The 27014-nt window shown below is 35.9% G+C and overlaps 1 protein-coding gene across 1 annotated transcript in view; it reads left to right on the top strand.

Annotated features, from left to right (window-relative positions):
• The window catches only part of mast4 (microtubule associated serine/threonine kinase family member 4), a gene marked incomplete at its 5' end in the record, with an annotated part of 103919 nt that overhangs the window by 6021 nt on the left and 70884 nt on the right, over nt 1–27014 (top strand). Inside the window, 1 exon segment of the mRNA XM_024299282.2 lies at nt 2531–2664. Coding sequence (XP_024155050.1) covers nt 2531–2664 — 134 coding nt within the window.

The raw sequence follows: 27014 nt of genomic DNA, 5'->3' as shown, positions 1-27014 counted from the left end.
AAAAAAAAAAAGATTGATTAATTATTTTCTATCAACCCAGTTGGAGGAAATGCACTGGGCAGACCACAAGCTCCGCCCCATTCTGACACTTTTACTTGCAGACAAATAAATCTATTAATGTTTTTGTTTTCCTCGTCCGAACTGGAATCTGATACTGGTCGGCGTTTATGATGCACCGGTGATGTTATGTTAGGGATGTGAGGGCAGTAAGCTAGTGGGAGCATGTAGACGGAGAGCTCTCAGCAACAAGGAGGGACAAGTTCCGCCCACAACTCAGAGGTGATTTTTCTAATGAACTCTCTGGAGAAACTATTTCCTTGAACACATTTTTTTTTTTCCCTAAACAAAGCAAAATCGTGATTAAACGACCACTGGGAACGCTTTGAAAATAACCCTCAAGGTTCTTAAAAAGCTTTCAAAACGTCTTGAATTTAGATGTCTGAGCCTTAAAAATATTCTCAGTTTCTTGTCGAATATTTAAATTTCCCACCACAATCGTTTGGATGAAATGATGTAAATTAACAGCCGGAGAACCAGAAGTTGTGTAACTAAATGGTGAATACTCAACGATGATTTAAAAAAAGAAGAAAAAGTAAGTATTACAACACAGGCCACAAAGTACAACAAATGATCAGAAAATAGAAATAAATGAATAAAATAGGAAATAGACGGAGAAATTGGTCCTAAAGTCATCACAAATCTGAAAGTTATTCTTTTATTTAATTTTTTAGGATTAATTTTACATTTATACATTCCAGAACTTTAGTTCGATTAACTGTTTTCTGATCAATTTCAGCTGAATTTTATTTGAATGATTTTACTCGGATTTTCCTCCTTTATGTCTAAGATGTTGAGCCTTTTGTTGTTTCTTTAACTGAATTATCACAAATAAAAACTCAATGTTGAAAAATTCTCCTTTAAATAGAGAAACTGTAGTGATAAATGAGTGTTTTGTCGGATCGACGACATTTTCCCACATTTTTCCTGCCAATAGATAAATTAATTCCTATTTTTCCTAAAATCTCTGTTCCTTACAAACGTGCCCCACTTTAAAGAGGAAGTCGGGATGATCTCACTTTTCCTTTCCTTCTTTGCGCCGTTTCATGTAAGTTTGGATTTGATCCGATGGGAGTCGTGACCTCGGCTGAACTGAAATGTAAATGAAAGTCAGCATTTTTACCTGCCGTTTTAAGAGCTGAATGATGTTTCATCTCCTTCCTCTGTGCCAGGATGTGATGCTCTGCTGAGGAAGGAACGGTTTTTTTTCCCATCCTGCTTGGCTTCACTCACTTCTGTGTGATTATCAAAATAAACCTCAAAAACTCTTAGAAAAATCTGAATCTGTTGGATTTCTTCTACTAAAGAGGACAAATATAGACACAATTAAAAATGTATGGCAGATCTGAAAGACTTTTAAAGGTTTGGGCTTTTATTTTTGCAAAAATAAGATTTTTTTATTAGGCTCTTGTTTACTTACAAATGTTTTTTTCTTGCTTTATTTTTTTCACAGAACAAAAACGATTATTTTAAAGAATAAAATGTTACTTTTTTCACCTTCCTCTTCTCAATCTGGGGCAGATATCAGAGAAAATCTGGCATTTTATATCAATCTTTTGTGGATCTTTTTTTAATAAAAGGTGATAAACCAACCCTATACCAAATAACTTTTGGGGTTTTTTATGAAAAAAAATCAAATCTAAACTCTCTTTGTTGTTCTCAGAGCTGTAATTTATCAATAAACTGTAGATTTGTTTTAGTTTAAGGATCATTGACTGTAAAAATATTATAGAAAAATAATATTCTTATATACAGTCTATGTTAAAGATACAGACCAAAGCGTTTACTGCCACCTGGTGGTGAAGGATGGAACTTTTCCATCCTTTAGTTCTGTGTTCTTTTTTTTCAAACTTTCTACAGTCTTTAAGCTGAACTTTCGCCTCCTTAACTCACATTTTTAGGTAATTTTTTTTTATTATACTACAAATTTGAGATTATTTGTTTGTACTTATGACATATTTTAGGAATAATCCCCACAATGAAGCGATTTACCTAGAAAAAGGGTTAATTAGTTTTACAAGTAGTGTCAGAAAAATGTAAAAATATACATGTAGCAACACTAAATTATGATTAAAAAATGTGTATAGATCCAAAAAAAAGAAGAAAAACAATTTCTATCAATTTTTATAAAAAGGATGAAAAGTATATCTCAAAATTTCCTCACTAGAGTCAAATGAATAAAGAAAGGTGGGCATTACCTGCTCATGAAAGTGTCTTAATTTCTGCAAAAGTTCCTGATATTTTAAATTAATTGAGGATACAGAAAGTTGAGGGTGAGAAATCTCTATTTTTTAGTTTTTAGCTGAATTTGTAGCTTCTTCCTTCAGAAATTTACAACCTTAGCGTGAAAAAAAGTCACTTTTTGTTTTAAATAGATTAAAAGTTCTATTGTTTGCTTCACATTTAAGTTTAATTGACTTTAAGGTTAAAGTGTGCATTTTTTTTGTTGACAAAATTCTTGCTGTTTTACCAGGAAAATACCTCCAGCTGCCGCACAGCCTGCCGCAGACGCAGACGACCCTGCAGCCGCCGTCCGACACGTCAAACCTCATTCGGATGCGTTCGCTGAACCTGGGAAAGTCGGACCCCTCCCTCACCTCCAGTTTGGTGAGTGAATTTGCTTTAATTGATTTATCCTTCACTCAAGGTTTAAAAAGTGGCTAATTTTTGAAGCCTCCACTTATTTTACCTCCAAACATCTGAATATAAAACGTGGAGACGGAAAATAAAACACGAGTCAGTAATGTGATGTTCACACACTGCTTTGATCGGCTGTTTTTAATATATTCTTAATATTTTTTTTTTTTATTTTTTACTTTAGAGCTTTTTTTATAAAGTAAAAAATGATTAACATCAAAATCCTAATCTAATCCCACACATGAAATAATATTTTTAAAATTATTTTTCAAACAAATGAATGAACATTAACCTTTAAGATGATGTTTGAGCATTTTGAGAACTTCTAGCTCCGTAACCATAATAATTAAAAACCATCTGCAGAACAAAATCCTGCCGGGTTTTAGAAGTCCGATCACACTAAACCACAACGACAGAAAACAGAGTGATGGAAAAAAAATAAAAAAATCAATGTTTTTTAATCTTTTAGTGCCACAGTGGGACGACTGAGTTTTTGAACTAAACCTCAAAAACTTCAACTATGACCCGTTTTTGATGATTTAAAGCATTTCAAGAACAAACTCAAGTTTGAAGTGAAGCTAAATTATGCAAAAGAAATGTTTGAAGCATTTGAGAGCAGATTTTGAGTCGTGCTGAATGTTTGTTAAATAGAATCTTTCAGAGTCAGATTTACAAACATATGAACCCAGTTTATTGTGTTTCATGTTTCACATCTTCATTGTTTTTATAAACACAGCAGGAACATAGTGGACCAATAAAGACTGTTAAATGTACCGCTTTTCAGAACGACTTCAACAAATGCAATATGACACACGTGAGCAAAACTTTATTTAATTCTAGAATTGTCAAAAAAAACACAATTTAGCAATTACACTGTTTCCATGTGAATGAATCCAAACCAGCTCAAGCCATTCAAAAACACGGGTGTGAACAACACTTTCATTTAGATACATTCAGATTTTTGACTAGAGCTCATCATCATCTATCAAAGGAGACGCTGGCGTCTTATTCAGGCCATGAAGCCGCGGTTGTAGGTCACATGTTTTGCGCAGTTTCGCAAAATTTGTCAATTTGGATACGCCTCAAAAACCACCTCCTCCAAGCAGAAACTTGAGTTTTTTCTAGTTTGTGCATTAAAATAGCATTAAATTAAAGTCTATACGTCTCTCTAAGTAAAAATGTCTGATTTTGGTGTAAAAGTCTTTATTTTTTAGTTTTGTGCTACGTTCTCACCAGACATACGACACGCGCTCTAGAGAACGCTGAACAGGAATTCTTGAATGCTTGTTCACACTGGAGAAGCAGGGAGGGGCTTCTTCTTCTCCTCTTCTTTTTTCTATTGTTTTTTAGTTAGAAGAGGCTCGGTGTGAAATGTTGTAAATCTTGCTCCAGGATTTTTCTTTCACAGCTCGATTCCGATAAATGAAATTCTTGGTGTCATCGAATTCTGGTCAATTTTCTAAACGGTCGGTACTTGTGTGTATTAAAGGTCATTCATACGTCACGACCAAACCATAGTCCCTGATTGGTCGAGGTTCGACCTGGTTTATCTTTCAACGCGCGTACAGCCCAAAATGGTCGTGAAAAAGTTTAAGTGCAGAAGAAGAAACGGGTTTGCATGGACTTTTTATCGGACGTGGTCACTTTAAAAGTCTCTCAGTGACGATGTGTTGGTCTGGGACGGATCATCACATTTACATTTAAAGGGTAACTTTAAGACTTTCTTTTTGAAGAAAAGACATCTGATATTTTTGCAGTCGCAGTAAAACGTAACATAATAGACTCAAATTTAACTTTATTGGCAACCGCTGAAGAACAAACGTGAGCTCAGGGGCGCCCTCTTTGGTGAGTCAGCGTCACTACCTGACTCACCTTGTGTCTTATCAGTTTGGGTTCCTATATCAATAATAAACCAATGAAATCCATGAACTATGAAATGGAATATGTGGCTGAAGCCACATATCTACAGCCCACATTGTAACTGAACAGGAATACATAAAAATAAAAGTAAAAATAATTAAAATATTTTAATTAATTGGATTTATTGTACAGATTAGTGGATAATTGTTTAATTTATTATGAAATAACATTCCCCTGACCACATATTCCTGTTTTAACTCTACAGTTACACATAAATTGACTCCAGCTGCAGCAGAATCCCCTTTTCTCTTCATACTTTAGTGTCTACGGTGACCTAGAGGCTGTTTTAGTTGAAGCCTCCATCCCTGCAGATAAAAACCTTTTAATGCTTTGATTATTTTCATAGACAGAAACCTTCAGCTTTTCACCAGAGATGATAAAAAACTTCCCTCACATCTACCGTCTGATTAAAAAACACTATTTTTTTTGTCATATTTGAGGAGAAAAATAGACTTTAAGGGTAAAACGAGCGGCTCCTCCTCATGAGGATGAAGATGACCTTCAGCGTGCCCGCCCGCTCCCTCAGATCCCTCTGACAGATAGTCGGCCGGGCTGTCGTGATCTTATTGTCCCAGGAGTGAGATGCAATCAAAAGCAGAGGCTAATCCAATGATGTGAAGCTATGAGTCATCCTGCGTGTGCTCCACACGGGTTAGAGAAGGTTAATGCGATATAAAAGCATGTGCTCATATGTGTGAGGCTGCTTTTAGAATAACTGTGACACGGGGTGTGATGGGGGGGCGAGTCTGTAACCTGATCTGTTCATGTTCAGTCTGCATCATCATTTTAGCAGAAAAGTTCTTTGGATTAAATCACTTTTACTGCTTTAAATGTGTAAATTTGTGATGCAGCTTCGTCCACTTGGGGGCGCTGTTGCATCTAGATTTTAAACATGTTAAGCCCATAAAATGAATCCCTTTAGTTATTGCGCCCCGCGGTGTAAATGATTACACGATTCCCTGTAACATAATTGTCCTCCAGTGGATAAGTCCTTCAGCTCACGCGTTGATTCAATTTACATTTCACAGCCTGAAAACCTGAGACAGTCCTTAGCATCATTGAATTTCCCAGAGATGTACGCTTTGTTTGGAGATTCTGGACCGATCCTCTCGGAGATTAACCCGGAAAACGCCACAGGTCGAGACGTTTGAGGCGAAACGCCTTTTTCCCTCCATCTCATCCGTCTAATAGTTGGTTATAACTCTCTGAGTCTCAGAAATCCAGCCGTCTGACACAAATTTCTCTCCATCACGCTCTGAAAATGTGAGCTCGATTGGGCCCATTGAAGACACTTTAGCTGTGAGATCTCAGAGAAATGTCATTTGACAGAAACTGAACTTTTCCAGCCGTTTCTGCACTCTTAGATCTGACATTAGCGTCAACTTTGAGTGACAAAAGAACAGCAGATATTAGAGAACATCTGCATGTCGCTCTGAATCATACTTCCTATGATTTTATTTAAACCGTTTAAGTCTGAATTCAAATTAACATTATTTTACTGTAAAAGCACAAAATTAGGTTTTAAAATATATATATTTTAAAGTTTGTGAAGAAAAAACATTCAAAAAAACCTTTTCTTTTAATGATATAACATACAAAGTAAATAAAACACTTAAAGAGTTTCTCTTTGACCTTTACTGGCCTCAGTCGCATTATTATTATTATTGGGTAGGATCATAAAAAAATACTTTTCTTCATTCCCTTTCAAGCAACAACTGTTTGACTTTACTTGATAATCCTTATATTTACTGAATCTACTGTAACATGTGTGTACATTTACCATTACTGTAAATAAGCCTCTACAAAAATGAGTAACGGTGTCAAGAAGATTTCATGATCCTCTTTCTTTTATTCTTTATTTTCTAATAAACTGATTTAACTGAAATAGTTTGATATATTTGGGTTTTTATTGTGTTATACCATTATATTTAATGTTAAAAAAATAAAAAAATCAAATAAAATGTATTTAATTGAAAGCAAAAAATGAGAAAAAATGAAAAAAAATTAAATTGTTGTGGAACTACAGCAGAATGACCCAAATGTCTTTGATTAGAGACTGTGTGGATCTTTACTTCTCCAACAGAAGCTGAACTCAGAGCTGAAAAATAAAAACTTGACATAAATGGCAGATTTAAATGTTTTTTTAAAGTGCCTGTATGGGGTTAAATCAGGATCAGTTTTAAGTGGATAAAAAGCAAGACTGAAAATTTGAAAAAATTGGCAAATTTTAAGAAAAAAAATGAAAGTTAGCAGTTTTAAACTCAAAAATACATATTGTAAACTTATAGAAATGATTGAAAATTAAAAAAATATATAATAAACTTTTTTTTTAATTCTCAATATTTCTTTCAACTTTAATATATAATTTTTTTACATGTTTAATTTTATTCCTTTCATTCACTTTAAGCCGATCCTGATTTGACCGCATAAGTTTTTTCTTAAAATACAAAACAAGAGCGTACTTGAAAGTATCACTTTGTCTCTTCGTGCCTTAAAATCAGGAGAACACGCTTCCTCCTTCATCAGATAACAAACACCTGCTCTGGATGATAATTATCCTCTGCCATTATCTTCTTCAGCATATTAGGATTTTTTTCAGCTGCTTCGGAGTCGGCTGATGCCATTTCTCCATGCGGGGGCATGAAGAGAGGATGGAACGGCCCGTCTCGCTCCCCTCTGCCATCTGGAGGGTTTCCGCTGTGTGCAGCGCAGCACCTCCTTTAGACATAAAAATTTAATACAAACGTCTTTTATGACAAACTAGAATATGTGACGGAAAAAAGAATACGTGAAACCGCTAATAAATGCGGATACATGAGGGAACACTGTACTCTGTCTATGCTTTTAACATACAATGCTATTATACATAGCATATTAGATATTTCTATTGGGCATTTATCCTTGTCTTACATTATGCAAATATACTTATTTTTCAGAAAATTGGACAATCTTTTAAAGATGCTCTTTGATAAAAATAGTTTTTAATGTGGGCTTGTTGCATTTTTCTGACGCAAAAGAGAAAATTAAGCTTAAAAATCACATATTTGAGTATTTCTTTATTCAAATCATTGGGAATCAGGAGCAGACAAAGAAATGTAATTTGAAAAATAGTGTGTTTGTGACCGAGGGGGAAGGGGGGGCGGGGTCGCTCTACACCAGGCACCACAACCTGAGAGAAGCCACAAAGTTTGACTTCACCCTTTATAAAAATAATGACTCTGGTTTTGCATTCATGATAATGTTACTGTTTTCATATGTAAAAATAAACTCTTATTTTTTGTCATAAATAAAATATACACATAGAGAAAATACTATTACTAAATACTACAACTTTCAACAGAAGTTTATATAACTTTTTTTCAAATAAAACACACCCTGTGTCACAGAGTCATCTCAATGCTCCAAATGTAGTAGTAAGTGATTAAAAATGTGACTAAATGTTATTCAATTGACTTACTGTATTTTTTAAACAATTAGGCACACTTAAAATCCCAGAATTTATTTAAAAATACAAAATCTTCTGTCGCAGGTTTCAGACTCCTGCTCTACACCAACAGTCTCGCCCAAAAAAAAACTATGTCCTAGAAAATTACACAGGTTTTTGATTTTGGATAAAAATGATAATTAAAAAGAGAATTAGGAACGCTTTTAAAATGGATCAATAGACGATTGGAATGGGAATTTAAAGTGATTTCGTTGTAATAAATTCAAAAATGCCACCAAAACTGTCATTTTTAAAAGAATTATGCAACCAGTTTACACTACTAATTAATTATCTCAATTAGTCTTCACTTGTAGACTACTAATCGTCTCCAAGCCTGAAGTCGAGCAGAGAATTGAGCTTTATTATTGGAGCGGGATGCGTCTGAATCCGCTATCGGAGCAGCTATCTGCCCCTCACACTGTTTGCATTTCCATTTTGACTGCTCCTAACACCATGTGGAAATTCAAATCTGGTCACTGCTGCTCTCATGCTGTCATGTGTGGACACAAACTGACGCGTTTCTTCATGGAAATTGTATCTTTTGGAGTCGGCTGCTCTGACGCCTCGGGGGTTTATCCACAGCCGCCGGATCCCTCCGCCTCCCGACGACGCCAGAGAAAAAGTGTTTAGAGGCCCGTAAACGACACTTTATTGCCACTAAACGGATGATGTAGCTTTGTCGGTTTGAAATTTACTTTAAAGAGGAGATTTACTTCATTCCGAAGCGATGAATCTTTGTTGAATCGAAGTGAAAAATGGAGTGATGTAAGCACACGGTGCTTGTAAATCAATGTTGGCAGCGTGGCATTCGTCATAGTGATTGATACGTCGCTGTAAAGCACAGCAGCCAGTCGCTGACAATAACGGCGCGGAAAGCTGCCAGCATGCCGGCTGTGTTGCAGCATGACATTACTGTCAAAGCTGTCGATGGTGGGATTTGGAGGATACGTTCATGTCTGAAGGGATTTTCTGTAATTGGCGTTTTTGCGTTTATAAAAAATGCCTCTGATAGTTGCTTCAGGCTGCTTTTTGGAAAACCACTCAGAAGTGTGAATATTTTAAATGTTTTAGGGACGCAAACATATTTTGGGGTAATATTACCAATATTTCCCGATAATTAAATTTAGCTTTTTTTTTTTTTAATTAGCTGATTTACAAATATATACACTTACAGTTGTGTGGAAACGTCTTAGCCACATTCGGCTCTTTTATCTCTCCATTTTGGCTCTCTGGATGAAGAAAAATAAAATAATAATTTTCAAAAAAATTTAGAGTTTAGGTTCTATTTCAGCAACACACTGACATTTTCTGCTATTTTTTTTTGTCCACTGGAGGTTTTAGGCTAATTTTGAGTTTAGCTAATGTTTTAGAAACAATCCTGATGTTTTCAGCTAATTTGTTATCTACTGAAGTTTTTTGGGGGATCATTTAGAATTTAGATTCTATTTTAGCAACATGCTAACATTTTTTACTAATTTAGTTTACTGAGGAATTTGAGGCGATTTTGGGGTTCAGCTAGCAATTAAACAACAAGCTAGCTTTTTTGGCTAATTTGGCCTCTAATGAGTTTTTATGCTAATTTGGAGTTCAGCTAATATTTTAGCAATATATGCTAACATTTTTGGCTAATTGCTATCTACTGGAGTTATAATGCTAAATTAGAGTTAAGCTTTTCTTTTAGTAACATGCTAACATTTTTTAATTAAATTTATTGAGGAATTTTATGCTAATTTGGAGTTCAGCTAATAATTAAGTAACGAGCTAGAGTTTTCGCTAATTTGTCATCTACAAAAGGTAAAAGGTAAAGATACGGCTCCTTCTGACTGTTTTTTTTGTTGTTGTTTTTTTGTTTTAATTTGCCCTACTTTTTTTTTTTTGATCGTTTTCTCAACGAGAAAATTAATGAGTTTGTTGTTATAATTTAGTATCTTGTTTTTTTGAGAAAATGATCAAAGTAACAAAAAAAAGTAGAGCAGGCGGTTTTTAGCTTCTGTAATTTACAAAATAAAAATAAATAATTAAATCTGCGAATAGTTGTTGAATGGCCCACAGGTGCTACCCACCCTGTCTTGTCCTCGTCTGACCTCAGTGGCCTAGTAACGGCTATATGCCCCTCACCCTCCCCTTTTGCCCATCCCCCCAGTCAGAGCTGAGTCTAACACATTTTTCAAGATGGCAGCCTTTCTTTTAGTTTTATCTCCATAGCAACCATATATTTTTTTTGCTTCCCTGGGGGTGGTGAACAGGTTTATGTAACTTTTAGAAAAATTGGCAAAAGTACATTTAAGGATTTCCTTAGCAACTGAGATTTTTTGCAAACCACGCCCACTTTCCTAATTTGTTAATGTTTTATGGTGTATCGTTTTGTTCAGCTGGAGCCAGGGATTCAATAGGGAACGGGATTTTGCGAGCTCGTCATGCTAACATCGTTGAAAAAGGAAATCGAAAATTTGAAGCTTATTTCAAATTTCAGCTGCATGCTAGCTATTTTGGCTAATTTACTCTTTTTTGTTGTTTAGGCTATTTTGGAGTTAGCTAATATTTCAGCTGCATGCTAGCTGTTTTGCCTATGTCCCGATTAGTCGACTAATCGGAAAAAAAAATCTGTTATTATTTGACTATTAAAAGAATCGTTTGTGGCAGCACTATTGGAGACTTTATCTGAAGACGCACAAAGAAACAGAACGGGGACAGTTGTAGTTGGCCAAGAAAACTTGGTGCAGCAGATGAAAAACCCCTCAAGCCTTTTATTCCAAACGTAGAAGATGTCCATCAGTGCCATCAGCTCAGGTCTGGCAGAAACTCGTGGGACACAGGTACCAGCCATCTACTGTCTGGAGAAGTCTGGCCAGAAGTAGTCCTCGTGGAAAAGTTGCTGCCAAAAAGTAGACGTAGAATCGAGGCCAGGCAACTCAAGTATACAGGAAAACAGCACCAGGTGGTCTGGACGGATGAGTCCAAATTAGAAATATTTAGCAGAGGCCAGTTTGTTCTCAAAAGGCCGGAGAGCGGTACGATGATGAGTGTCTGCTGGCAAACATGGTGGAGGTTCCTCTGACCTTTGGGGGATTTGGTCAGGATTACTGCTGTTCCTAATGCTGAGAAACCCGGGCAGACACACATCCATCATTGTAATTCTATCAGGGAGGTGTAGCCAAATATATTCTGCAACAGGACGATAACTCCAAACAAGAACTGTCTTCAGGCTAAAGAAGATCCAGAAGTACTGAAAGAAATGAGCCCTGATGTCACCATCATAGTGGATCTGGGATTTCATGAAGAGAAAGTCTAAATCCACTGAAAATCTGTGGTTCGTTCAGCAAGACATTTAGAACAAGTTTCTACGGAAAGTGTACAGAGAAAAACTGATGCAGTTTTGAAGGCAAAGAAAAGAACCACCAAATATTTCATTTAGATTTCTCTCTTGGTCATTCACTGCGTATTATCGATTGAAAACAATGGCGGAATTCCTTATTGGTCCAATTTTAGACAGAATTAATGTTGAGAATCCAATTTTTTTTTGATAAACTCTTAAAAGCCGAAATCACTTTTTCTTGGACTAAATGATTCAAAGTTTGGATAAAAACTGGACTGGAAAACGCCCAATCTGGGAACGCTGGCGCTACTTACTAGCTTTCCATTGCTGCAGAGGGATGGGGAGACACTATTTATACATTTTAGACACTTTTAATAAGTATTTAGGTTGGGGCCCCAGAGTGTTTGGGGCCCCAGGCGATTGCCTACCTTTGCCTAATGGTAATTCCGCCCCTGGATGAAATCGTTGGCACACTATTGAAAGTTAAATCTGTTGCTCCTGCTTTTGTCCAGAACTTCTTGAGTTCTATTGGCAGTTGTCTTTACAGCAATAGCAGAGCACCAATGGTACCGCCCGAACTACTGCTATTCTTAAGAAATTACGTTCTAGAAAATGACAGTTTTTTTTCTAAATTTGGCCTAAAACAGAAAAATCACCATTAAAATAACCACTGGGAATATGGAGAGAAAACAGACTCATCCAGTTTGTGTGCGTAATTCTTCATTTGTAACTTATACAATATATTTTGTGTGTAATTATATGTACTTGTAATACTGTATTCACATCTACAACAGTTAAAATTTACAATTTACACATGCATAACTTAAAATAACAGCTTGAAACTAACTACACACACAAATCTTTAAAAATTGCACATGAATTGTCTAATACACACACACAAAACCGTATTTACACACAAATCTTTTCAGATTGTTTAAGTGATGCTTTAAATACTGCTGGGTCATCAGTTTTCTTATTGGCTTTTTTAGAAGTTTTTTTGTATGTTGTAATTCTGTGAATACACAAAATGTATTGTATGAGTTACAAATCTGGAATTATGCTCACAAATTCTAAGTCAGTTTTTCTCTCCATACGTGATCACTTTGAAAACTGGTTAATTATTTAGAAACTCCATCATATTGTAGTTTTTCCGTTAAAGTTGCGTAACGGTTTGTTGGTATATAGTGCAGTCAAATCTTCAGTCTTCTTAACATCCTGCTGATGTCATTTCAAACTTAAAAAAATAACCTTAATTTATCATTCTAGTGATTAAATATTCCCATTTATTCAGTTTAAATCAACAGTTCATTCATTTTTTATTGAATATTTTTGAATTTGTGAATCTGTATCGAATGAATTTTTTGTGATACCAGTTGTTTTTCTTTGACCTCGCCTCCATGTCTTTCCATCAGGTTTGTTTTAACCCCCCCTACCTGACCGGACCCCCCCCCCGTCTTCTCCTTTCTGCTCCTGGGTGTGCACGGCTCGTGTCCCTCTTGATTGTGATTCCCTTTGACAGAAAATCAATAGTTCACTTGTGGCGCGATATGGAGATAAGACCGTCATAATCCTGATGTTGCGGCTTTGTGGACCCTGATTTTCTCTGCTGGTTGTCAGAGATGTCCTCTGATATCACAGTTGTTGGAGTGGTTTATTGTTACAAAGTAAACAGTAACAGTTTGAGAATAAACACAGAAAAACAAGGATTTTCATGGAAAAGACTTACAAAGACCTTAAAGTCGGTCTATTTTTTTTATTTTCATTGATAATATTTGGGGTTTTTGATGCAACAAAAAAAAAACCTGTCCCCGTTTTAAGATGTTCTAAACCACCGAGGATCTGAGCCTCCAGGCACAATGATGCTTCAGAAAATGATTCTTCTGAAAAGTGTGACGGTTAAATAATGAATTTGTTCTGCAATCTGTTTAATCGTGCTATTGTTGATGATTAACGTTCATCCATATTTTCAGCCGCCTTTTTCTCTTCGTTTCATGCCGTTGTTGGTTTAGACAAATGAATTAAACAGTTATGGTGATGCATTGAAAACATTTATGGAGCAGAAGGGTAGAAATGGGATTTTTGCGTCATTTTAATTAGCAAAGATGTTTGGTAAGAACGGTGTGTGAATGTGACGAACCCACTGTGGGTTTGTGTTTGGAGAGCCAGATTTTTTTTTTGGAAAGACAATTAAAAAGGTGGTTATACATGAAAGAAAGAGTCAGATTATGGTAAGATACTACAAAATATTAGTGTTTCTGAGCTTTAAAAGTAATTGAAAGCCATTTTTTGTCTTTTGTTTTAAAGTTTTAAAAGTGTAAAACATAACGAAAAGAAAGTGGAATTAGATCTTTGATGGAATATTGTTGAATTTTGGCCAACTTTTGATTACTCACTTCCTAGTTGAGATTTATGTGTAAAATATTTTTTAAAGAAAAAGTCAAATTCCTTTCATGAATCAAAACTTAAAGAAAATTCTCTTAAACTTGTTGCTTTTAGCAAACTTTGTTCAGCATAGCATGTCTGCTCAATGGGTTATTCTGAAAAAAAGTTAAATATTTCCAGATTTCTGCCATATTTTTAGGCCACAAGATCCACCAGGTAGTAGGACTGTAACAAGTATCCGAGTACTCTAATATTCGTGATCTGCTTTCCAAAAATTCAAGTACGGAGATTAGCGACGTTCAAATTCACCAATTTGTGATCTTTATGAATATAGTAGATTGTAGCAAAAATACAATTCAGGAATGATGCATGTTTTGGAATAAAAGTGCATCTTAAGTTTATAAACTAAAATAAGCCGAATGTGCAGCAGTACTGTCACCATAAACGAATGTTCATAATAAAGTGTCGGAGAAACTTCAACATATTTAAAGTAAAACTATTGAGTGTTTTTGTAGGTGAAAAAAATGAAAATTAAGTTCTGAAAAAAATAATTTACTTTAACTATATGAAGATGCATATCATGTGGGCGATAGAAAAGTGTCTATTTGTACCATTTCGTGTTTATTGTTTTTTTTATTGCTGAATTTTTGTCCAAAAATGTGTTTTCCTGGACTGAAAAAAGTGAATCGAGTAATAAAAGTTCTGTAATTTGTTACATTTAAAATTATTAGTTTGTATCAAATCAAGTTTTCCAGTTGACTAAACCATCAGTTCGAAAATGTAATTTGAAACAAACTAATAATTTTAAATGTAGCAAATCACAGAACTTTTTTTTTTTTTAGCCAAAAAAAAAAAAAATTACAGAACTTTTAAGTGATACAATGTTTCACTTTTTTCAGTGTACACTGTTGCGTACTTTCAATTAGAATTTAACTTTAAAAAAAAAAAAAAAAGTAATGACATTTTTGTCAATTTTTTTTAGAGAATACCTGAAAATATGCTTTATTGTGGTTTATTGTGATATATTTCGTCATTATAGAATGGTTTATATTTCCAGTACTAGCTTCAACACTGGAGCTTTATCGTCATTCTTTTGATTCTGGTAATTTTTCAACGTAATCCCAGGGGATTATGTATGGATTGCTCCGCTGTGATCCTGACTACAGTACCCAGAATGCTCCAAGAATCCATCAAGTTTTTGTAGGTAACCAAAGTCATGCTAAAACATTTGGGCACTACAGAAAATCTGTTCCAGGTCAGTATTCGTACGAAATTCATAAATGAGACGCACTCTTAAAAACTGAAAGTTAGGGTATTTAGAGTTTACCTTATGATCTAAAAAAATATTAATTACTGGGATTAGAGTAACAATTTCGGCTTCAGATCTTGACACATTTTCAGAAGAATTAATCTGTGGTTGTAAAAACACATTTGATGCTTATTTTTTCTTTTTCCTATGGGGTTTTAATCTCTTAACCCTGCAGTTGATTTCTGTCGGAGCTGAATTTTGTGCTCAGCCGGGGGCTTGTTCTTTGATTAGCAGGTGTGTGGCTCAATAAAAATGCTCACTTCATGTTTCCTAATCATCCATTTTTGGAAATTTGTTGAGTGAATGTGTTGATCTCAATTCATGCTTCATTTTTTGTCATTTAGAATGGCAGATTACCAGTGTGTAAATGTTGATTGTACCAAACTGCTACTTTTAGGTGGATAACACCTCAAACATGAAAGTTGGCCTCTTGTATCGTCTGACTCTCATTTCTGACCTTTCACAAAACCCTAAAATATCATCCACAAATTTCACTTCTATGTTCTGTTTCTTCAACTTAAAATATTTCCTTTTAAAGAAACTAAATTCAGATGCTGCATGAAGACATTTCAGTGATGAATGAGGCTTCCAAACAAATCCATAGCTGTGGTTTGAGCTCTGTCGCTGCAGGGAGCCTGTTCAGATGAAAAGGATTACAGCTTGATTTTTTTTCTTTTCTCAAACACTTGGAGAAAGTAATTTGAGTTTACCACAGACGCGTTTAATGTATTCAAAATGTGTCTCTTCTTCTCTTTTCTCATTTAGTCTCATTGCACCTTTCAGGAGAATAAAAATAATGCTGTGAACGAATCTTTGTGAATGAACAGCTGTCTGAGACATTCAGCTACTGCCATACACTGTACTTTTACAGGCTGTTTGTGGGTGAAAAACGGGTAAACACGAAATATTGAGGTTGTTGACCGGTCATTGAGATCGTAGAGGAAAAAATATAAATTTTTCTTAGGCTACATTTAAATAGGGTTTTTTGTGGCCTTCAAAAACGCACTTTAAGCAAATGGTGTTCACACCGGATTGTCGCTACCTGATGCTAACTCGTGTATTCACAGTTGGAAGAGGCTTGATGCCAAACGGTGAAGTGGTGCAAATCTGTTCAATCTTCTTCTTTCTTAACAACCTGAATCTGTGTTGGTAAGTTATATTTGGTTATAAGTGATGAACTGGATATCGATAATTCATGTAAAGAAAATGTGGGATTATATAAGTTCGTTTCCTCCAACTCCATTTCAAGCAATTTATCATTTATGTCCGACATATCTTTGTTCGGATGTTCGGATTGCACGCTCATTACTTTTCTTGCCTTGATTGCTTGAAATAAACCATTTCAACTCAAATCAAATAAATAAAATCTCTATTCCGATTTACGGAAGACTTGGGGTCATAAAATTCCAGCCAAACACAAACCGCCATGTTTTGAAAGAACTATAAACATAAATCACCCCCTAACCTGAGCCCCTGATTGGTCAAAATTCAACAGGATTTTTCCCAGATAACCCAAGAGCTAGTGGTACCAGTACCGGTACGGCTTTATTCCTCTGTGGAGTCTTTCATGTGTGGTGGGCTTGCATGTTTAAACCTAAAGGAAGTCGTGCTCACTGGACTTTAAAGTGGACTCAAGCTGACATCATTCTCATGTCATAAATACAAACATCTCCAGTGTTTCTAACAGTGAGAATACTTTGACACATTGCAGCGTTCTGTTCTTTCTGCTTCCATCTTGTTGTTGGGGATTAGGAATAGATGGTGTTACAGACGGCGGTATCTGTTTTCACGCCTTCTGCTTTGTACCAGAGCATTTTTGATTGTACTGAGGGAATGGACTCTTTCTCTCCGTAATGCGCTCTTCACAGGCCGTGTCCCTCCTCCTCCTCCTCCTCCCGCCTTGTATCTGCAGGTCACCTCTGGGTCTGATAAGCCCCGGCGAAGCAGAGAGGCAGGGCCCGTGGGTCACTCAATCAGCTCTCTCTGCATGCTTTCAGAACCGCATCTCCCTTTTTTCTCCAAAGGCGGTGGAAACGAGCTCGGCTTCCCCGCCTTCCGGGGAGGAAATGAGTCACAGACCACCTCCTGGACTTTTCCCAGAGGCTTTGCTTTGGTGCTGCTCCAAGACCGACGGTCTAAACTTCATGGCTGCCCTCTGACCGCTTCAAAGCAGCTCGACTCTGCTGGGAGGAATTGACCAGAATCTTTTATTCTTGGAAAACTAATTTCTGTCGTGCATCGATTGAGAAATTAACTTTTTATTTTAATTGGAAGGAAATCATTCCTCATGTCATTAGTCTTTTTCTGTTATCCTCTGATTGGATTACTGCCTAAATATTAAATCAATTCACAGTTCACAATTTGATTTATGATTTCACTCATTTTCCAAAAATCCAAACCAATTTTATTTAGTTTAAAAACAATCGGCGCAACAAAGGATTTAAACCTATCAAATGTGAATCTCTCATTGATGCAATTACACGTTTTGGCATTAAGAATAACGTTTTTTCCACAAAAAAAATGCAAGATAATTCAAATTAAAAGATCACTGGGAACATTTTACATAGAAAAAATATGGTGGGAGTCGGACTTCAAAGCTTTTCTAGAAATCTTTGTGAAAACCTAGAGTGCATTGATGCTCAGTACATTCGCAAATATAGACCACAATGCATTGCAGTTGAGAGATTTTTGTGAAAAAAAGTGTTTAGTATTCACGGAGGTTGGGGACCAGAGAGATCTGCGACTACAGAGAACCCTCCTGACCCCGTTTCACCTCCCATATACGCTCCACGGATACACCTCAGCACCTCCTTCGGACGTGCGAATTTCATACAAGCGTCTTGAGTTGATGGAGTTTTTGTGATGACTCGGCAGAGTCACTAAATAAAAAAAATCTGTAATGAATAAAAACAATACTTGAAACCGCGAATAAAGAAACGAGAATATGTGGTAGAACACTGTACATAAAGGAATTCCACAGTTCCCTCTAGCGGTTTTTAACCTGTTGTTGGTGAGAAATTAACAAACATATAAGCCAGTATTTATTTTTTAAGTCTGTTCTAAGTATAAAACCATGTCCCCCCCCCTCCCCCCGTGCGGAAGTGCCATGAAGCGGAGTGCGTGGCGGCGAATCTTCCAGTTCACACTAGACGCGTATTTTTTTTACGATATGAAAGTCCTCATTAGAGGTTTATTGCTCTGGATAAAAAAAAACTGTTGGGCAACGCCTCAATGTTCTTTAATAAATGTCATGATCAGACTTTCTTTAACTTTGGGGGCTGAGATGGAAACTGGTGGTTCTCTGTATTCGCGGATTTGGCGAATTCGCAGAGGTCTCCAATACCTAACACCCGCGAATAAGAGGGAATACTATATTTTCATCTACAGTCTGTTTAAATACAAAAATATGATTGCAATTTTTAATTGTGGTATTTTACTGTAAAAAAATTGGTTATATATTTTATATATGTATATATATATATATATATATATATATATAAAATAATTGTCTTCTGAGCATATTTTCTCTTGTGTCTTTGCATTAATTTCCTGTCAGGATCGCTCGGACAAAAAATATGCCAAAACGATCGCTGCTGTCCGCGGAGGACCGTAGCGCTTGCGCGTGCGGTATGAACCACACCATAGGTTAACATGGACGCCAAATGGAAGCAAGCTCCCTTCCACGTGTGGTCGCTTCCCGGGCCAAACTAGGCAAATAAACGCGGCTTATACAGTAATTTAAAGTTACCATATTTTCCGTTGTATAAGTCGCACCGGAGTAAAATGTCTAATCAAGAAGAAGAAAACCATAAACGAGTCACTCTGGAGTGTAAGTCGCACTTTTAGGGGAAAAGTCTAACGTTTCAGAACAAATCCGTCGAGCCCCCCAAAAAATACAAGAATACAAATCTTTTGATCTGTATAAGAAAAATATCTGTTTAAGAGGAAAACAAGTAGATTGTCTTCCATGTTTGTTTTGGACGACACTTCTTCTGCTGCTGTCGGTAGCAAATACTTCAGATGCAGCGCCCTCTGGAGGTTATTAGAGGAAACAACCGCTAAAAGAACCGGTGTGTTTACTGTGAAAATAACAAATATATAACCCTATTGATGGCTTAAAAAAACAAACAAAAAAAACAAGTCACCCCTGAGCATTAGTCACACCCCTGACTAAACTATGAAAAAAACTGTGACTTATACTCCGGTAAATATGGTGATTTTTCCCACACTGTTGTGAAGTAGAAGGTATTTACTCTTTTTGCTGCAGCTTTCAACCAAATGACCCCTCCCTGGTGTTTCTGCATCATCCTGTCTTGAGTTTGAATTCTCTTAATTATGCTTTAGGCAGCTGAGGAATGACTACAGACCAGTCGGTTGAACATAACAGGATTCTTTAATCCTCTCAGGTAATCTGGGAAGCATTGTTCAAGCTGAAAACGTTGACTACTGTAATCCTCGTCCTCTGGGGGTCTTAAGGAGTAATTCAAAAGCAGCCCTGATTACTGTAGCTCTGACACAAGATGTCTGGACGTCCTTATCAGCAGAGGAACACAAATGAGTCCCGGCAACACTCCATCAAGCTGGGAGAGGAGGAAGCGTGGCGTCCGCCGTCACCTGCCGGAGAGTCCTCGCTGCTTTGAAAAAATCATTTGAGCTTGGCTGGAGATGTGTGCGGGGAGTGGAAAGGGCTCACTTAATATTCACGGAACAGAGTGAATGGAAATGAGTGAGAGAGGAGGACGGGGGGCGACTAAGAAAACAGAATTACAGAATCAGACCGGGACGCACGGAAGCAACTTATTTTACAGATGCTAATGACGCGGCGGGGACGGGAAGGGGGGGATTCTCGCCTCCGAACTCATTTCTGTTGAGCTGCAGCGGTGCGTGAAATTGCTGGAAATTGACACTGGATGTACAGGTGTGCACCAAACAGGTTTTGCAGGTTGATTCCGGTGCGATAATAATTTGCATTAATGTGGAAATGAGCGACAAAAAGTAGTGTGGGACGACTCCCTGATCTCCTGCGGATCAGGTGTTTGCCAGTGCCGGGAAGGAGGTCCCCTCCTCACGGGGGTCCAGGAGGCGCTCGCCCCCCCTTCTCCCTCCTTCCACTCTGAATCGGAGCTCCTCCGCGGTCCTCCCTCCCGTCTCTCCTGAAGTTACAGAGGAACAAGAGGGGGAGGCGTCAGCTGACTGGCCCCCTCCAATCAGATAAGTTCTGATGGAAGTGTTTAGCAGCTGCTGAGACCAGATTTAGCCCGAGGGGAGGGAGAGACGGAGGGAGAGCGCAGGCGGTGCGGCGCGTCGTGGACATGTACCGGTGAGGAGCCGGCGCCGTCTGCCATGGACGAGTCCAGCATTCTGAGGAGACGGGGGCTACAGGTAGGAGAGCAGCCGGTCCGTGTTCCCGTTTGGACTCTCCTGCTCGGGCAGCATCCCCGCATGCTCCGTAGTTTGTCTCTTCTGCTGCTTTTTGCCTTTTATTTGCAGCAGGAAGGAGATTCCGGATTGATCTGTGTGTCCTGACGTTTATTGACTTTTTATGATAGTTGAGGCTCAGCTTTATCCGAAAGATGAACAGAACAATGAAATCATTTAAGAGTGTAAAGCCACTTCCACGTGTCTCCGTGTTTCTTTCTCAGCCGCTCTTCCAGTCGAACCCAAATTGAAGTTGATTTATGGCTCTGCTTTGGGTAGTTGGAGCCGTGTACGGGGTAATTGATAAACATGTTCAACAGGAAGCCTGCTTAAGATTCAGCTCAAACAAACTGCATGTGCTTGGAATCACAAAGCGCCGAATTAAACCTGATTTAATTAAGTGGGAGTACAGAACTTTAAAAAAAAACAAATTTGAATTGAAATCTTCCTCGTTTCTTCTCCTCTCCACACGATGACTCGTCTGAAACAACAGTCCAGCAGAAAGGGAAACTGAGTCGGTTTGTCATTCAAATGAGCGCCGCCGGTTAAGCGTCACAACTTCCCGTTGTTCACAGCAGGAAGGGGTGAGCTCACCGCCGTCAGACGCTATGTGGTCGAATGTTTACATCCTCCTGCGTCAGGATTTGTCAGACCTTTGACTAATTTATGATGTAAAGTTTGGTCAATTTACTTCATTTACCTACATATGAGAGTTTATTTTTAAAGTGAAAAATGTCAATATTTTAAAGGAAAAAACAATTGTACATCAAATTTTGACAAAATAAATGTACATTTTCCTTCAATAAGCGGATTAAATAATTATCTCTCATATGCCAAAAAACAACTTGTATATCAAATATTTGCTTATGCCTCTCCCGTTCCTCTAGATCATCGTCTGCAACATTTAATGCTAAAATAACCACGAGATCCAGTTTCTAATGGACTAAAATCCAACGTGAGCAATAAAATCACATCTTAAAGTTAGAAAAATACACTTTATTTATGATTTTGTGGCCATTAAGCCATTGATTTATAAAATATAGCTTTAAAATAATCTCTAAAGTTGAGTTTTTCTTTATTAAATTCACCTATTTTACTTTTTAAAGCAGCTCATGCAAGTTCCTTTCAAAATAAAACGTCTTTTCTATCACTTTGGTGTCCCTTTCATCTTGATTCTCTTACTATTGAATAGAAACACAACAACTTTGGTGTAGATTACACTTTTTGTGTAATAAGATGATGTCATTCTGAAAATAATCCTCTGATTAAACCTTTTACCCTCATTTTGCTCAGTTTTATTAAAATCTGAGCATAAGAAAATGACATTTTTATTAAAAAGTCTGGCTAAAAAGTGCCATAAATATGATTTAAAAGAGAACGCTGGAAATAAAAGTTAAAGAATATAGTGAAACCTTATGAAGCTTCCCACCACTTCTCCCTTTTGTTTTATTCTCTTTCCAAAAACGTAACTTTGTTTTATCAAAGTCTTTCTTTGTTTTTTTTTTACAGCACAGCCACCTTCCACACAGATCCTCTGGTATCTGGATTTAAAAATCCATTAATCCAATCTATCTTCACTTACAATTAGGAGCATTGATTCATGCAAACATTACAGGAAAATCCATGTCTTTTTTTCTGTAATGTTCATGATTATATCAACAGAAATTCTCTTTAGTTTAGTTTAAATTAATAAATATGTGAAAGACCTTTTATAACCAAAGAAAATTGGTTTAAGAATTTCAAATTATTTCTTAAAATTCAATTCTGAACTTCTAAATCTAATATAAGTTGATCCAGTGTTTATTACATTACTCGGCTCTTCAGCTTCATCTGATCTTTACAAAGATGCTCATTGGTTTTCACAGGCAGCAATGAATTATATATATATAAAAAAAATTATAAAAACAGTACACACTAATGAGGGTAAGTGATTGCTCCATGAAAATGTCAAATTCAATTTCTCGATGATTATGAAGATTATGCACAGATTGTTCTCTCCAATTAATAACTTCTGGTAACATTTACCATTTTTGGCAACAAATTAGCATTTTATTAGTAATATGTCGGCACAACTTAGTAGTAGGAAATAAGAAAATACAAATTTGTGGGCACAAAATATAAAAAATATTAAGCTGTGTTCCCAAAATACTAGTTTGTACGCAAATAATGCTTATTTGTGCTAAAAAAATACTAAATTGTGGAAATAAATCCAAATTAGTGCACATTGAATACACAATTGAGGCCACAAAACATTAATTTGTCTTTTCAAAATACTAAATTGTGGCCATAAAAAGCTTGTTTGCGCAAAATACTAGTTGGTACCCCAAAACAATTTTAATTTGTGTGCAAAAAATGCTAAATTAAATCTAAAATACAAAAAATACTAACATACTAAATTGTAAACCTAAAAATATTAAATTTTGGCCAAAAAAAACGCTCATTTGTATGCACACAATACTCATTTGTGCACGCAAAATACTAATCGTGTGCAAAGTAAATCACTGTGAAAAAAAATGTGGTTAACAAATTTGTTCCTACAAATTGCAAATTTGTGCTCAAAAATACTAAATTGTGGCCACAAAATGCATATTGGTGTGAACAAAATCCAAATTTCTGCACACTATGGACTCAATTGTGGCCACAAATTGCTCAACTGTTCCCATAATATTACATTGTGGCCACAAATACTAATTTGTGTGCCCAGAATACCAGTTTTTATGCACAAAATTCTAATTTGTAAAAAAATAAATACTCGATTGTGGCAATAAAACGCGAATTTTTGTACAAAAAATACTAACATGCAAAAATTTAAGAAACTGTGACAAAGAAGTGAAGCCGCAACACTCTGACATTCTAAAATGTGGACACAAAATAATAAATTGTGGCCACAAACACTAGTTTGCGTGTGTAAAGTAATAAATTGCAACAACATTTTTTAAATTTTTTTCTTATAAAAGAGTGAATTGCTAGTTTATTGCATTTTTTTTGCACAAAAAATACTTATTCATGGCCACATTTCTGGGATGTCTTAAAACTTTAAACTATATTTTCTTTCTTTGTCACTTTACTGCCCCCTACTGGTTAAAATGTATGTTTCCTGAATAAAAATTAATGGAATCATTTCATCAACATTTGATTTTTTTTTATTATTGTAATTATATATTATATGCTAAATAAATAAATGTTCCTGGTGTTTTTCCCATCAACCGTCCAGTTTTCCCCCATCAAGTGTTGATTGTTCAGGCTGGTGTTTTTCCAGGACGCTGGGGGTCACTTTCCTTAGTTGGTCCTTAAAAACAGCCCAGTTTAACCCCTGGGGCGTTCAGCTCACTGAAAGGCTTTTCTTGTTTCGCTCTCGCACAGATAATTTTCAGATGATCAGATAAAGTTGCTATGGTGACTGTGGCCTGCAGCTTTTTTCCTGTCAAGGCAACAGTGGGATGTTTCAGAAAACGCTCACATTTGTTTTACTTCACATTCTGACGTTCATAAAATCTATTTCTAACTTGCAGTTTCATGTACGGCCACCAAGCAGCAGCTCTTTAATGTAAATGTTTCATACCTATACTGAATCACTTCAGACGGTGTGTTTTTTATGAACAGTTGAGAATAATCTTCATTTCTGGAGATGTTTGTCTTTTTTTCCCGCTCAGTGGATAATGAATGTGCTGGTTTTATTTTGGAGTTGTAAAAAAAAATCTGTTTGCAGAATCAGATCCGTTAATTAGTGCTATAAATAAATAGTTTCTGTTGGTTTATTGTGCCTGGGTTTTATTTATGTGTAGAAATAATTAAAGATCATTTTTTATTATTATTTCTGCAGTGTTTTTAGGAAAAAAGATGTTTAAAAATGCTTTTATTTTGGCGGTTTAACCTTTGACCTACCCCGTCTTTTTCGTTGTTTTTTTATTTAATGTGGATTGTCAGGAGGATCTTGGATTAAACAGCTGCTCTCTCCCTTGTTTGGCTGACTTTGAGGGACTCGCATGTATTTTAATGATGTCAACAGCAGCTTTTCTCTTCCTTCATCTTAATTAGGAGCAGCCTGTCAGAGACTTCCTGTTTAACGACTCCTTCAAATTAAAAGATGGCTGTTGAAATGAGTGCAGGGGCATGTTTGGTCTCCAGAGATGTGTTGCTGTGAGCTGGGATTTGGTAAAGTTCCCCTTTTCCAGTCAAAACTCTGAAATGTGAAACATTCATTTTAATTAAATAAACATTACGGAGGTTCGGTGCATTCGTGAGAGCCAGATTCATTCAAACTTATTTTAATTTGTGCTAATTTGACTATAAATTACTAAAGCAGCAAAAGAAATCCTTCATCTCATTTATTCAGGAGATGGACTCGCTCCTCTGCCGGAGTGCCCTTGTGCTAAACGTGGTTTCCATCAGCAGCCCTGAACTGTTGATGCAGTGAAGAAGAATCCCAGAAATTCATGTTTTTATTCACACAGCAGGAAAATATCTTCAATTATCTGTATTAGTCGAATTTAAATTAAGTTGATCATTTTCAAGTTTTCGTTTTGCAACAGATTTGATTATTATTAGAGTTTTGCATTAATTCATCTTTTTTATAATTAAATTTACTCTTTAGGCAAATAGAAAATATCTAAAAATCGTATTTAAAAAATATACATTTAACTTGCCTTAAATCATGTGCTGGTTGTTCCTAATGCTAATATCTCAGACGCTGCTCCACTTTTATATAGTTATATATAATATATATCAGTTAAAATTAAATAAACATTTTATTCGTCTAATGTTTTGCATTTATTTTCCTTTGCAACCTATTTGTTTATCATTAGTTTTTATCGATCAGTTGCATACATATATTTTTTTTGTTGCTATTTAGGTGAAAATAAAACAAATGAAATCAAATTAACGCAAATATTTCGCTCAATTTTAACTTTTTTTTTTTTTTTTCGAAAATATGTAAGTTTTTATTTTATAGCTGAAGTTGCATCTCATATCTGGTGTTTATTTAAATAACAAATTTGAATATCTGGTCAAATGTTTCCATCATTTAGCATTATTTCATCTTTATATGGTAAAATTCACAATTAAAGTGTATAAAAAACAGTTTATTAAAGATTATATCATAAACGTTTGATCCAAAAAAAGTTATTTGCTCAATTTATATACATTTTTGCAAAAATATCAAAGTTTTTATGCTTTATTTGAAGTTTAGCTCTATTTTTGTTCTTTTTTTAAATAATTTTTTAACACTTGTATGTGTTATTATAAAACCTTTATTCTATTGTAGTAATAGACTTTACAACAGATTTAATTATCGTCTTTTTCATCAGCCTTTATAAATTCATCTTTATTTAAGAGTAAAATTTACTATTTAGGTGAATAGAAACGTTTATTGTCGAAGATGTAAAAAAATTAGATTAAGAAAATTAATTTTTTGCTCATTTTTTTTAAATATCTACTTTTTGAAATCTATTTTTTATTTACCCGACATCAGTTTCTGGTCGTGTTTAGTTTCCGCCTCTGCTGATATTTTTGGCGCAGCTTCACTTCTGTAAAATAATCTATTAGTTGAATTCAAGTAAAGTTGATCATTTCCTCTCATATTTTGCATTACTTAAGTTTTCCTTGCTGCAGATTTTAATACCAGAATTTTGTAGAAATATTTTGCATTAATTCATCTTTTTCTGTGGTAAATTTTACAATATATTTAATTATGAAGTCGTTTATTGTAGAAAAATCGGATTAAAACAAATTATTTTGCATTTTTTTTATTTAATTTAATTTTTTACAAAAGTATATGTTTTTATAATTAACTTCAAATTGACGTAATATCAGGTGCTGGTCGTGTTGAGTTTCCGGCTCAGATCTCATCCGCTGCTCCACTTCTTGCAGCTGAACGAACATCGATCCGTCAGCATTTGATCTTTCTCTCCGAGGGTTGCTCCTACATTTATCTTGCTTTCAGTAAGAATAATGCTTCTGGGTGCATCCATTTCCCTGACCGCACCATTGGTCTTTTCAGATGTCAGCTCACGGCTAATAAAAGCAACTTTCATTTTCAAAAAAAAAAAAAAAAAAAAAAGAGAGAGGCAGCAGTTTCTGCTCTTCTGAGCATAGATTTGGATTTCTGAACGCGCCTCATCTTTAAAGTGGCTAACAAGCCAGAATATTCAGATTTTGCCTGAAATGATCTAAACGCCTCTCAGTGAAGAGCGACCCGGCTTTGCTCTGTACATCTCTAACATCTCATCTTCATGCACCTCAGTCTCAAGGTCGTTTCTCTCTGCATCCATCCAGTCATTAATATGTACAGTTTTCCTCTGATCATTTCCCCCTCAAGCAAATAATGTTCAGAAGGTTCTTCAGATCTCATCCAAGGTGCTTTTGCTTCCTCGAGTGGCCAAAGTCACTCGTGGAGTGGAGTTAAAAGGGCAGCAAACATTAGTTTTCACCACATTTGTACAAATGGATGGATGGAACTTTTATAAGATGTAGATCAATGATGTTTGGTTTTA

This window comes from Oryzias melastigma, linkage group LG12 (assembly GCF_002922805.2).
Source record: "Oryzias melastigma strain HK-1 linkage group LG12, ASM292280v2, whole genome shotgun sequence".
NCBI classification, from domain to species: domain Eukaryota; kingdom Metazoa; phylum Chordata; class Actinopteri; order Beloniformes; family Adrianichthyidae; genus Oryzias; species Oryzias melastigma.
This window is presented reverse-complemented; position numbering and strand designations above follow the sequence as displayed.